Genomic DNA, 14,932 nt, shown 5'->3' on the forward strand with positions numbered 1-14,932 from the left:
TAAGATCAGGAATAAGACAAGGATGCCCACTCTTGACATTTCTATTTAATATAGTATTAGAAGTCCTAGCCACAACAATCAGAGGAGAATAAGACATAAGATGCATCCAAATTGGAAGGGAAGAAGTAAAATTATCACTATTTGCAGAAGACATGATACTATATATAGAAAACCCTAAAGACTCCACCAAAAAACTATTAGAACTAATAAATGAATTCAGTAAAGTTTCAGGATATAAAACTAATATATAGAAATCTGTTGCATTTCTATATACTAATAATGAACTATCAAAAAGGAAAATCAAGAAAATCCCACTTACAACTGAATCAAAAAGGATAAAATATCTAGGAATAAATTTAACCAAGGAAGGCTTCCCTGGTAGTGCAGTGGTTAAGAACCCGCCTGCCAATGCAGGGGACACGGGTTCTAGACCTGGTCCAGGAAGATTCCACATGCTGCAGAGCAACTAAGTCTGTGAGCCACAACTACTGAGCCTGCGCTCTAGACCCTGCGAGCCACAACTACTGAAGCCTGCAGGCCTAGAGCCCATGCTCCACAACAAGAGGAGTCACTGCAATGAGAAGCCCGCGCACCACAACGAAGAGCCGCCCCCACTCGCCACAACTAGAGAAAGCCTGCGTGCAGCAACGAAGACCCAACGCAGCCAAAATAAATAAAATAAAGTTAATTAATTAAGAAAAAAAAATTTAACCAAGGAGGTAAAAGACCCATACTCTATAAGGCACCAATGAAAGAAACTAAAGATGATACCAATAAATGGAAAGATAGTTTGTGTTCATGGACTGGATGAATTAATATTGTTAAAATGTCCATACTACACAAAGCAATCTACAGATTCAATGCAACCCTATCAAAATACCCATGGTATTTTTCACAGAACTAGAACAAGTAATCCCAAAATTTATGTGGAACCACAAAAGACCCCAAATAGACAAAGCAATCTTGAGAAGGAAGAACAAAGGTATTATGCTCTCTGACTTCAAATTATACTATAAAAGTTACAGTAATCAAAACAGTATAGTACTGGCACAAAAACAGACACATAGATCAATGGAACAGAACAGAGAGCCTGGAAATAAACCCACACACATATGGTCAATTAATCGACAACAAAGGAGGTAGAAAACACAATGGGGAAAAGACAGTCCCTTCAATAAGTGGTGCTGGGAAAACTGGACAGTTACATACAAAAGAATGAAACTGGAACATTTTCTCATACCATATACACAAATAAACTTAAAACAGATCAAAGACTTAAATTTAACACCTGAAACCATAAAACTCCTAGAAGAAAACACAGGCAGTAAGGTCTTTAACATCAGTCTTCTCAGTATTTTTCTGATCTGCCTTCTCAGGCAAGGGCCACAGACGCAAAAATAAACAAACGGGACCTAATCAAACTAGAAAGCTTTTGCACAGTGAAGGAAACCATCAATAAAATGAAAAGGCAACCTAGTGAGTGGGAGAAGACATGTGCAAATGATATGTCTGATAAGGACATAAAGAACTCATACAATTCAACATCAAAAATAAAAAAACCCAATTAAAAAATGGCCTTGGGGGACTTCCCTGGTGGTCCAATGGTTAAGACTCCGTGCTTCTACTGCAGGGGGCACAGGTTTGATCCCTGGTCGGGGAACTAAGATCCCACATGCCACGTGGTGTGGCCAGGAAAAAAAAAAAAGGGCTTGGGATTAACAAAAACACACTACTATATATAAAACAGATAACCAACAAGCACCTACTGTATAGCCCAGGGAACTCTGCTCAATATTCTGTAATAACCTATATGGGTAAAGAATCTGAAAAAGAATGAACGTATGTTTATGTATAACTAAATCAATTTGCTGTACACCTGAAACTAACACAACATTGTAAATGAACTACACTCCAATTAAAAAAAAAAGTGGGGGTGCAGGCAGAGGACCTGAACAGGCATTTTTCCAAAGAAGACGTACAAAAGGCCAACAGGAACATGAAAGGACGCTCAACATCACTCATCATCAGGGAAATGCAAATCAAAATCACAATGAGATTTCACCTCATACTTATCAAAATGGCTACTGTCAAAAAGATAAAAAATAACAAGTGTTGGCAAAGATATGGAGAAAAGGGAACCACAGTACATCACTGGTGAGAATGTAAAGTGTTACAGTCACTAGGGAAAACTGTACAGAGGTTCCTCAAAAATTAAAAACGAAAGTACCATACAATCCAACAATTCCACTCCTGGGTATTTATCTGAAGAAAATGAAAACACTAATTCAAAAAGATAAATGCACCCCAATGTTCATAGTGGCATTATTTACAATAGCCAAGATATGGAAGCAACCGAAGTGCCCACTGACAGATAAATGGATACAGACATGGTATACATGTAGAGTGGAATATTACACAGCCATAAAAAAGAATGAAATCTCGCCATTTACAACAACTTGGATGGACCTGAAGGGTATTATGCTTAGTGAAATAAGTCAGATGGAGAAAGACAAATACTGTATGTTTCCACTTATATGTGGAATCTAAAAAACAAAACAAATGAACATACAGAATAAAACAAAAATAGACTCACAGATACAGAGAACTAATGGTTACCAGAGGAAAGAGGGGTGAGGGAAGGGGCAAAATAGGTGAAGGGTTATTAAGAGATTCAAACGAACAGTTATAAAATAAGTGTAAGTCACAGGGATGTAATGTACAACACAGGGAATACAGTCAATATTTTATAATTTAGTATGGTATATAATCTATAAAAATATCAAATCACTATGTTGGGGGGAAAAAAGAATGACAGCACTTATCTCTAGATGGTAGAATTATTAAGGATTTTTGTTCTTTTTGACTTAAGTTCTAATTTTTCTAACAATGGGGTATATTTGTATAATAAAAACTTAAATAAAAATACGTACTAAAAAAACAAGCAACAGACAGAACAAAAATATATAGTAAATAAAATATACAGCAGACATTGTTGATTTTTAGATAAACTCAGATTTCAAAAAAAGAAAAAACTATAACAGCACCTAAATTAGCAAAATAGTTGGCTTAGTTACAATGGGTCTAAATCTATGGCTTGAGCACTAATAAGAGAGTTATTGCCAATCATGAGATAAAGAAAATATCTTACTGCTTGAATTTGACTTCCATTTTTATTACTTTTAAGTAAGAAAAGCCATGTCTACAAATTGAGTCATCTTTGATTTCTCCCTTTCCTTTGCCACTGTGAGATGGTAATCTCAGTTTTCACTATACAAAATTATAAAAGATACTGTATCTCCTCTTTCAGTCTGATATGGAAGTCAAAGCAATTAAAATAAGTGAAAACCATTTCCAAGTATGAGCTTGAACAGGGTCCTATGATAATGGTGTTTGCATTAATCTATGGCTTTTGTGACAATTATTCCTGGCAGCCCAAAAGCTTGTTTTATTAATTTCCTTGGTCTTAATTAGGCATCACATTGGTGTAGCTGTTGGATGGCCAAGTTCTGAACAGCAGAGATGATTGTGTTTATAAGCCACCCAGCTAAATAAACACTTGTCTACTAGTTTGTTACTATCAATACAATTAAAAGAATGATTAAAAGTGAACTGTAAGGGGGCTTTCCCTGGTGGCACAGTGGATAGGATTCCACACTCCCAATGCAGGGAGGGCCTGGGTTCAATCCGTGCTGCAACTAAGGAGCCCACGAGCCAAACTAAGGAGCTTGCTTGCCTCAACTAAGACCTGGCACAACCAAATAAATAAAATAAATTAAAAAATATTAAAAAAAAAAGTGAACTGCAAGGGACTTCCCTGGTGGCGCAGTGGTTAAGAATCCACCTGCCAATGCAGGGGACACAGGTTCGATCCTTGGTCTGGGAAGATCCCACATGCCGCAGAGCTACTAAGCCCATGTGCCACAACTACTGAGCCTGCACTCTAGAGCTTGCTACCTGCAACTACTGAGCCCACGTTCTGCAACTACTGAAGCCCACGTGCTCTAGGGCCCTCGAGCTGCAACTACTGAGTCCATGTGCTGCAACTACTAAAGCCCCCACACCTAGAGCCCATGCTCTGCAACAAGAAAAGCCCCCACTTGCCGCAACTAGAGAAAGCCTGCACGCAGCAACGAAGATCCAATGCCGCCAAAAAATAAATTAATTTTTAAAAATCTTTTAGGTATAGAAGCAAAAAGATCAAGTCACATATAAAGGTGAAAAAAAAATCAGACTATGTATCATCAGGCTTTATCACCATAATGCTTTATGCCAGAGGAAAATGGAGTAATATATTTAAGAAACTCAAGGAAATAAAATATGTGCTCAGGATTTTATATCCGGCTAAATGATTTTCAAGTATAATGTTCACAACTGTTTTCAACATTCAAAAATTTAGGGAATATTGTTCCCAAGGGCCTTTCCTGAAGAATTTACTAGACAATGAGTTTTAGATATCCAAAAGACTAGAGAGGGGAAGAGAAGGAAAAGGAAGAGATGAAGCAGCCATTTTTTGCTAAAAGAGTATAAGCCTGAAACTAAAGACTGCAAAGTAGTGATATCATTGAGCTGTTGGACCAACCCTAATCTGCCTACCTCTGAAATCTGTGTTATGCTACAAAAGTCAAATCCTATTTTCTTTTTAAAAATGATATTATAGAAGAGTAGTATTTAATAACATGGAAAACTGTTCATTATATATTAAGTGAAAAGAGCAGATTATAAAACAGCATGACCTCATTTTCTAAAGAGAGTAAGTATACAAGTATTAATACCAAAACATCAATAGGATTATGGTTGTTTAAATTTGTTTTTTCTGGGTACTTTCCTGTATTTTCCTTATCATTCCTGACACAGGAATAAAATCATGCCATAACAAAATCTCTTTGGTAATGAGGTCTAAATTGGACTAGAAAACACGGAATTTTATGCTGAAGCAGCTGTTATTATAACTCTTTAACAAATTCAGCAAAAATATCCAAAATAAGAATGGTAATAAAAAAGAAAATAATTGCACATTTTACTTCTGCAACATTTTTGTATTTAGGAATGTATGACTATGGATTTTTCTTTTTTGGACAGCCCAGTATTGAGATCATTTAGTTTGAAAGGAAAAAAATGAAAGAAGAAAAACAATTCTCAATTAGGTTACTAAATCCATCTACATTTTTTACTTTATTGAACAGAAATGGGAATCAAAGGATCTACAAAAATTTTAAAGAAATACTTTTTTCAGTTTTAAAAAGTATAAACTCAGTTTATAAACTTTGTTTTATAACTATGTTTTAAACTATGTTTAAACTAAAGTAATATATAGAAAGCATACCAATGAGCCAAAACCTAGGGTCCAAAAATGCTCATTTCGGACTTCCAAAACTCCATCCAACGTAGATACCTAATCAAAAACACAGAAATAGGGCTTTTGTATTTGACATATCCAACACAATTCAGTCACATTATGGATTTGCTGTAAGCCTAGAAATGACATGGCCAAACCCTGCCTGAAGACACTTACTAGCCAAGAGAAGTCCCAGACCATTCACTCCAGATACCATTTCTGCTTGTTCAATACTAAGCCAGGGCCTTCTTTTCCAGTTTATTCTCTGCACCAATCCCTCAAGAATCAGGTCTTTACTTCCCTCATTCACACCTTGTTCAACAGTGTGTAGTTCTTTTCATCTTATTAGTATAGTATATATTTATATTCAGCACTTGTGGTATCAGAATGTTTTTGTCTTCTCAATCATTCCTTTCTCCGGATCCCCTTTTAACAAATTTCTGTACAATACAGGATGTTATTTGGATATGGGCCAAAAGGAAATTCCAAGGCCAGATATACAGTGTGTGGCCCATTGATACAGAGGCACAGACCCCACTAGCTGAAGCAAGTGGCCAGCTATATTGATCAAAGTGGCCTCTGTGATACTGACAACCAATAGTTTAAAACACTCTCAACATTCAAATAATTTGATTATCTTATTCCTTCATTAGTTAACAGTTGGAATTTTATAACAATACAAAATCTAAACCTACAGATCAAGATATTAGGTGCTGAAGCAATCACCATGTAAAGGTGGCCTCTGACGTAATCAAAATCCTAGGTTTGAATACAAAATCATAAAAATCACAGCATTTATATAACAAATAGTGTGGCCTTTAGACCATTACCGTCTACACTTATTGGTTTGGCCAAAAAGGTCGTTCCGGTTTTTCATAACATCTTATGGAAAAATTCAAATGAACTTTCTGGCCAACCCAATATTTCAAGTGAATCTGGCTTCCAGACTGCGCAATTCGTCAAATTTTTCTATTTTTGTCACTATGTCATGTCTCCTACTATATCATTGTAAAGAACAAAAACTTCCCTAAAATAAAATTCTAGAAAGAGTTGAAATTATTTGTACCCACTCTTTGCATTCTCTAATTATAAATTAAAATGATTTTACTTATTATTCCATCTTACCTCTCTGATGAGTTTGTCCAACTGACCAATAACATGGGGTGGTGTTGTCTGGGGAAAAAAATAAAATAAAATATGAATCTAGAGAGAGAAAAACCTTTTCCAACAGTAGTCCTGACACTAAAAAAATTGGGTTTTACACCAGCCTTTGCTTTGTTTCACATGTGCCCTATCATGATTTAGGGAAGAAAGGCTTTAATTGACCCACTAATAAAGCAGCATCAGAAATCAGCCCATGCTTATTTCTCATATTGCAAAAAAGCTGCTATCTCTAGAACCAAATAATCAATAAAAAAATCTTTAAGAAAGTAAAATTTTGTATAAGGCATAACACTAAAAAACTAATCTAATTGTTATTACTGCTTCTGGAGCGGGAGATACAACCCATAAGTTTTAGAAAAGGCATGAGGGAAAGACAGAAGGAAAAGCAGTGCTTACACATTCATCTAGTCCTGGGAAACTACCTTTCTATTCAGGTGCTTGTCTACAGGTGTTCCTATTGTTTCAATAAGTAGTGATTTCGCATTTTAAATTTAAAAGTCTCACTAATTCAAGAATAGAAAATAAGAAAACAATCATAACCAGATTATACAATAGCCAAAGCACATTTATTAGGGGAAAATGAATATCTAAAAAAGATTTTAAGTAATATTGTTTTCACTTGAAACATTATTAGAGGCAAAATATTTTCATTTATGCTTTTGCCTTACAACTACATGAAGATCTGTGCCTATTTTGTGCATCAATAGAACTTCATCTGGTTCTTTTTTTAAAAAATACATTTATTTATTTATTTATTTTTGGCTGAGCTGGGTCTTTGTTGCTGCATGTGGGCTTTCTCTAGTTGCAGTGAGTGGGAGATACTCTTCATTTTGGTGCAAGGGCTTCTCACTGCGGTGGCTTTTCTTGTTGCAGAGCACAGGCTCTAGAGTGCAGGCTCGATAGTTGTGGCGCACAGGCTTAGCTGCTCCGTGGCACGTGCGATCTTCCCAGACCAGGGCTCAAACCCATGTCCCCTGCATTGGCAGGCGGATTCTTAACCACTGCGCCACCAGGGAAGTACCATCTGGTTCTTACTATTCAAATTTCAGAGATTATTGTTTGGCTTCATTTCCAACAGTGCCCTCCAGTAGCTAAAAATTTCATCATCTGGTAGAAGAACCCATATTGTTTTATAATCTGGTAAAAGAACATAGCTAATTTTAAGCATGCATATTGAAAGAAGAGCCTTACCTGGAGTAATACTTTCCCACTGTACACACTCATGGGATACATAGTGCCAAATGTCATCAGAGCAATGGCTATGGCTGATGCAGTATCTACAGCAAAATAATTACTGAAAAGAAAAAACAATTCTAAATCTCAAATGTATGCTTCACTGGGCTTTTTACAATTTAATCTACCAAACTTTAATTATCTAAAGCAACAGGACTGTTTTACCACAGCTGGCCACTACTGGCAATGAGAGCATCTCAAAGGAAAATAAAAGGTTTTCAGAATCCTTTCTTGCCAAAGTTTAGGGGGAAATAACTAATATTTATGTTAATTAGTGTGACGAGAGATGATGAAGAAAAATAATGTGAGCATTTCCCCACAATGTATTTTCAATCTACTTGTCAACTATAAATATTTCATATATATTTATTTGCTGCAACAAATAAAAACCTTTAACTAGTAATTTCTGATACAGGAAGACCAATAGAATTCATCAGTGATTCTATCAATTTTGCTGTAAACAATAACTCCAATAATTACTACTAAAATTTTTCAAATTCCCCAGGAATTTCACAAGGTGAGATTCTCCAGGAATTTGTTATAGCAATATTGTGACTGAAGTGCAACATCTCATCAGTAGTTCACTGTTCTATTAACAAGACAGACCAAAATGCCAATGGTTACAAAGCTGATCATGTACTCTTTTTCACTTTTTCCCATATGCTGGGAATAGAAACATGAGTAAAGACATAGATCCTGCCTTTGAAATGGCAGGAAACATACATGTGAAAAATATAATAAAGGACTTTGGGTACAAAGGAGAAGTCCTACAGGGTATCATGGATGCACAAAGGAGTGAATGGCAAGCCTACTGGGGTAGGGATAATGCAGAAACGCTAAATATAAAAAGAGGTGACAGGGGTTTCCCTGGTGGTCCACTGGTTAAGACTCCGCGCTTCCACTGAGGGGCACGCAGGATCGATCCCTGGTCGGGGACGTTCCAGCAGCAAAAAAAAAGAGGTGACATTTGAGCTGAGCCTTCAAGATGAGCAAGATGATGTGAGCAAGATACTGTAGACAGTGAAAGCAGCATGTGCAAGGGCATGAAAACCCTGATGCAGTAATGAAACTATCAACAGTTAAGTATATATAGACAGACGGATGGCTAGTAAGGTTGGTAGAAGCTTTACTGTGTTAACAACTTTTAATTATTTTAAGTACCCAAAAGAGAATTTTGAAACAGGAAAATATTATGTTCTGATTTGCAACTTTTAATGATCACATCAGTAGCAAAATAGCAGATAACTAAAGATGTGTGAGAATAAAAATTATAAGATCAGAAGACTATTCTAATTAGGCCAAGGAAATGATCACAAAGGCCTCAATTTAGGAAAAAGAATGGGAAGAAGGGTAAGATAATATTAAAAAGAAAGATTAAACAAGAGTAGGTGACAAGACTATTGTTTACAACAGCCAAGACATGGAAACAACTTATGTTTCTGTTGACAGATAAATGGATAAAGAAAATGTGGCATATACATACATAAATATATACACAATGAATATTAGTCAGCCATAAGAAGGAAATCCTGCCATTTGTGACATGGATGGACCTTGAGGGCATTATGCTAAGTGAAATAAAAGGACAAATATGTATAATTTCATTCATATGAAGTACTTAGAGTAGTCAGATTCACAGAGACAGAAAGTAGGATAGTGGTTGCCAGGGGCTGGGGGGAGGTAGAATGGGTAGTAATTATTTAATGGGTACAGTTTCAGTTAGGGAAGATGAAAAAGTTCTGGAGGTGGATCGTGATGATGATTGCACAACAAAGTGAATGCACTAAATGCCTGTGCAAGTACTGAACTGTATGCTTGGAAATGGTTAAAATGGTAAATTTTATTTTATGTATGTTTTAACACAATTTAAAAGCAGAATGCAAAGGAATAGACTGTAGTAGCATTCACTGAGACACAAAGTACAAGAAAAAGCAGTTTTGGGGATGGGGGGAAATAGGTTCAGTTGAGGTGGACATGAACAGAAGATATGCTTTTCGGAATTCAGTAGAGATCTGGGCTAGAAATAAAAATGTAGGAATCACGTAGAGGTAGTAAATAAAAACATAATTGTATGTGATATGCTAGGAGAGTATGCAAAACGGCAGGGAGTCACCGAATCACGTCATAAAATTAAGCTTAAGGCTGCTAAAGTCTCTTTCCTAATAGACTTGCTTTTTTTAAAGTTGATTCACATCTACTTCCTGTCTTCCCTCACTCAGCAACAGTCGCTGTGATTCATCTCTCTTTTACCCGCTTCTCAGTCTCACTCATCAGGTCAGCAGTAAGGAATTTAAACAGTTTTCCAGCCTGCATTATAGACTGTGGTGAAAATTTCTTATTGAATCCAACCCCCATAATTTTTCAGATGAAGACACTTGAGGACAAGACTTGACCAAAGTTGCACAGGTCACAAGCAAACATGCTATAAGCTTAATCCCTAGCCATCCTACTGATGCCCCAGGAATCGAAACACACTTGATAGCAATAAAAAATACTTACTTAATTTCAATTAGCATATAAGTAATACAAAGAGCAAATGCTCCAGCAAGATCAATCAAAACAAATGGATTCATTCGGGGAAGGAAGATACTGCTAAGTCCTGGAATAATTCCACACAAGCTATGAAAAAACAAATAAAAGAAGTATTCATTAGTAGAACTTACGTAATACTGATGAAAGTCATATAAAAGATGACTTGTAGTTTAGTATATCTTTTAAAGAAAGCAAAGAGAATTTGGGAACAAAACTCTCACTCGTAAAGGTCTCTTATCTATCACCAATTAAAAAGTAAGAAAAAGTAAAGGGAGAATAAGAATCTGATCTGTGAGATTCACGTAGTAACCTCAGCAATAATAATGCTGAGACAGATGCATTTCTTGGGCATTCCTTTAACGTTATGTATATCATGAAATCCCATAACATCTTACCTTCGACTAAGATCTGCAACATGCTCTTGAAGCCAACTCGTACTAGCAGCTTTAAAAAGAAAATATTTAAATTATGTGTATAGAATAAACCATTACCAGAAATACTTGATTCTTAAATTTAAAAAATAAGTTCGGTCGTGACTGTATAACATTACAAAAGATCACGTTATTCCTCAAATCTAGAACTTTTTTCTCTTTTATGCCTTTAGGATACTAAATGAAAAGCAGTTTCAACTGCAATATACAGCGGACCTGAAGGAATAAGTGAACTTAACGTATTTCATTGCTACTATTAATTTGACGTTTTAAAGGCTTATTATAGTGTAAAGCGAAGCTTCCTAACCAGTGTGCTGAGAATGGGTTGCAAGTACACGGATTACTAACTCGCTCAGCTCTCAGAAAGGCCAAGTGGGAATCTGGCTACATGCAGACGCCTGTCAGTTACTGTCCCTGGACAAGTAGCCTTCAGGCTCAAGCATCCTCTTACATTTATCCCATGGTGCTACAGAAATTCTCATTTTTTAATGTGTACCATGATGTAAAAAAGATCGGCAAGCCATATAAAAAGTAGCCTGGTACAGCAGTTTAAGAGCAGACTCTGATGCCAGAATACCTGGCTTCAACCCTAGCTCTGCCCTTAACTAGATGTGTAGCCTGAGACAAGTGACAATCTCTCAGGGCCTCAGTGTAAAATGGGGATAATATCAATAAAATGATTTACCTATCGTTATAGGAAGAATTAAACGGGTTCTATGTAAAGCGTTTATCACAGTGCCTGGCAGATAGAAAGTGCTCAATATTATTTTCCACTTAAATTTCAACTAATGTTGTATAATAAATTTTGATGCTTCTGTGAACTTTCATTTCCAGCTAATAAAAATACAAACTAGATGATCTTTCTAGAAATAAATTTGGCAATATACATCAAAGAAAAAAATAGTTTTGTTTTTTTTTTTTTCTGTACGCGGGCCTCTCACTGTTGTGGCCTCTCCCGTTGCAGAGCACAGGCTCTGGACGCGCAGGCTCAGCGGCCATGGCTCACGGGCCTAGCCGCTCCGCGGCATGTGGGATCTTGCCGGACCAGGGCACGAACCCGTGTCCCCTGCATCGGCAGGCGGACTCTCAACCACTGCGCCACCAGGGAAGCCCAAAATAGTGTGTTTTTAACCCATTTATAATTTCTTCTTTGGGAAGAAGAAGTGGAAATGCATACAAGAAATTTGGTACAAAAAAGGGTGGGGCTGCCCTGGTGGCGCTGCCCTGGTGGCACAGTGGTTGAGAGTCCGCCTGCCGATGCAGGGGACACGGGTTCGTGCCCCGGTCCGGGAAGATCCCACATGCCGCGGAGCGGCTAGGCTCGTGAGCCATGGCTGCTGAGCCTGCGCGTCCAGAGCCTGTGCTCCGCAACGGGAGAGGCCACAACAGTGAGAGGCCCGCGTACCGCAAACAAACAAAAAAGGGTGGTTACAGCATTATTTGTAAAAGGTTATTTATATATTATTCTATATAACAATAGACTTTAAAAATATTCATGACAAAATATTATGCAAGCCTTCAAAAATCATTTTTTCAAAGAGTATTTAATGACAGGCAATACTCAAGACATAATGTTAACTGAAAAAAGCTAAACATAAAATTGTTAATTGATACAATTCTAAATATGTAAAAAAATATATACATGTGCATAGAAAAAAAATTAAAGGAACAAAATAGAAATGTTAACAGATGTTATCTCTGGGTCATGAGATTATCAATACTGTTTCCTTCTTGTATCTTTCTGATCTTCACAGAGAGATACAGTTTCTAAACCTCTGTACCTTCTTAGAATTTCTAGAATGAGCATTATACTATTCTAATAAAGTTTTTTCTAAAAAATTCTGGTCATCACAAATATCATTATTTAATTTTCTATTCATGCAGTAATTCTTAAACTCTAATTCATACAAATACAACTCATACTTTGTAACACTCAGGAAGTTGTTTAAACCTGAATGGGTATTTCAGAAAGCTTTCTTCCCTTGGTTATCTTGGTATTCAAGTCAGTGAGATCTAAAAAGACCCTCACCTATTTTTGCTTCAAAGTACAGGTGTGTGGGTCTGTGTACACAGCCCACTTTTGTTTTTACCTCACTTCTCCATCCATCAGTGGTTAACCCTTTGTAGGTTAGTGGGATTCCAAAACACTGAAATTATTGAAAAATGCCAATAATTTAGACCACTGGAGTGAAAAGTCTATCTGAATTTTTAAAGACTTGAAAATAAAAGAATATATCAAAAGGAATAAAGTTTTGCTACTTTCAAATATATGCCTACCCACCATTGCCCAAGAGAAGTTCCTGGGAACTTATCTAATTAACAAAATACAATTATTTGCAATGAGCATAGCAACTAGTCTATGTACACTGATGCTTCTAAAATGCTTGCAATAAAAAAAAAAATGCTTGCAATAAACTTTTCTTAGGTAGGTTATACATGTAAAATCTCATTCATGTTATTTGGTAAATGTAATTTTTTACTGCATGTAATTTAATACATAAGTCAGTTTTGCCTGTTTTTAAGTAATATGTTATTTTAAAGCTTGTAATAATTAGATTCCGTTTCATAATTTTTTGCTCAGAGAAAGACTTTAGAACCTTTGGGGTAGTCCTCTCTTCTCTTCAGGATATACTTTCTCATTGATCTATGAATTAAAGAAACAAACAAAAGACCTGTTTTTATGAGAGGTTAATTGGTTTTTTATTAATGGTAAATAAAAACATACCTTCAGAGACATAAGCAAAAGGTTTATTCCGAATAGAAAGCATTGTGAACAGGTTGAAAGAAAGAGCCACAAAAGTACCAACTAATAATCTTCCCCTGAAAAAAACAACACTCATGATTATTTTTTTCTTGGTAATGTCAATATGTAATTTCAGCATGTAGAGAGACTAAGAGATGGGAAGGCAGACTGGTCTGCTTCAATGGTTTAGTATTTGCAGAGCCAGAATCTGAACTTGGTTCTAGTCCCATGACCAATGTCCTGTCTACTGTTGCTCCACCTTACACAGGACAAAAAAAAAAAAAAACAAAAAAAGACTCTTAGCATTAACAGTATCTTCTTACAGGTAATTGCTGTTATAAATTTTTAGAAATGCTAATGGTATTTGGTTTACAGTCCACTGGCCGGGTCAGACTGTCCTGAATTAAACTGATCAGAATAGGTAAAGTCCACATAGTTGGCCACTATGTTGTAAATAATAGCAATTCCATCTTTTCTACAGCTGCTACTAAAAGACTTGGAGGATCCAATCTTAAATTACAGAAGACCAGATGGGGCTGGCTTAGGATATTGACCTGGGCCTAGAAATACCGAGGGACCCAAAATCAGGGCAGAAAGGCCTTCCTGTTCAGTATAAAAATTTAAGGGCTTGGGAACAGTTAAGGGTGAAAAGAGGGAGTCTTGGGATTTGGGGATTTTGCTTGTGAAATATCAATGAAATATATATTACCACACTCTGAACTCTGATATTGGCCAAAGTAACCACTATTTAATAACATATCAATTAATAACTGGGAATCAAACACAATAGTAAATTATATGTTATGTCAAAAGCAGAATCTCACGTGTGTATCTCAGGCTGCTCCAAAAAGCGTTCTGCACTAAAAGAAGGAAATAATGTATTAAATAAGTCCTACAAATTATAAAATTATAAGACTTTATTAAATATATAATTAATAAATTCACAAAACTTTTTAAATATGATAACCAACTGTTGATTATTAGTAGTGATGAGACAAGCAGACCCACAAATTATCCTCAAGGTGTAATTCAATCTTTCTCTACCAAATCTGTTTCAATGGGTTTGTACTAAGCATTAAAACATGTCTGTGTGAATCCTTTCCTTTCATTCACACCTATGACTAAATTTAGTAGCATCAAAGAAGGTAATAAAAGAAGGGTGAAAGGAAGGGAGAAAAGTCTGAAACATGAAGAAATTGTACTATCAAAACTTCAGCACTGCTCATTTTATTTGTACCCTTCCAACCCGACGTGTCTCACTGGATTCTTTCATATTCCCAAAGGTGGCATAGGTAGAATTTGCAGTGACAGTAACATTGTATACAAATGTACCTTTCTTTTAATATAAAGAGAGCTCCCAATTGTGCCAAGACTGTGGACGCAAATACAGCCAGGACTTCTAATCTTTCAAATCTGAAATTGGAAAATTAATCAAATCAGCCTAATTCTTTCAATTCACAAACTAGTATCTCGAGAACACATTCATTCACTCAC

The 14,932-nt window shown here is 36.2% G+C and overlaps 1 protein-coding gene across 3 annotated transcripts in view; it reads right to left on the bottom strand.

Annotated features, from left to right (window-relative positions):
- Window positions 1–14,932, bottom strand: part of SLC30A6 (solute carrier family 30 member 6) — a 38,555-nt gene that overhangs the window by 5,230 nt on the left and 18,393 nt on the right. For all 3 annotated transcript variants that reach the window (XM_079940410.1, XM_079940408.1, XM_079940409.1), the window contains 8 exons: window positions 14,771–14,851; window positions 14,263–14,298; window positions 13,421–13,515; window positions 10,660–10,708; window positions 10,232–10,351; window positions 7,691–7,793; window positions 6,461–6,508; window positions 5,324–5,392 (listed from right to left, as the gene is read on the bottom strand). In XM_079940410.1, the coding sequence (XP_079796536.1) occupies window positions 5,324–5,392; window positions 6,461–6,508; window positions 7,691–7,793; window positions 10,232–10,351; window positions 10,660–10,708; window positions 13,421–13,463 (432 nt within the window). In that variant the 5' untranslated portion in view covers window positions 13,464–13,515; window positions 14,263–14,298; window positions 14,771–14,851. The remainder of the gene's footprint in view (window positions 1–5,323; window positions 5,393–6,460; window positions 6,509–7,690; window positions 7,794–10,231; window positions 10,352–10,659; window positions 10,709–13,420; window positions 13,516–14,262; window positions 14,299–14,770; window positions 14,852–14,932) is intronic.

Source organism: Stenella coeruleoalba (assembly GCF_951394435.1).
Source record: "Stenella coeruleoalba genome assembly, chromosome: 13".
NCBI lineage: Eukaryota > Metazoa > Chordata > Mammalia > Artiodactyla > Delphinidae > Stenella > Stenella coeruleoalba.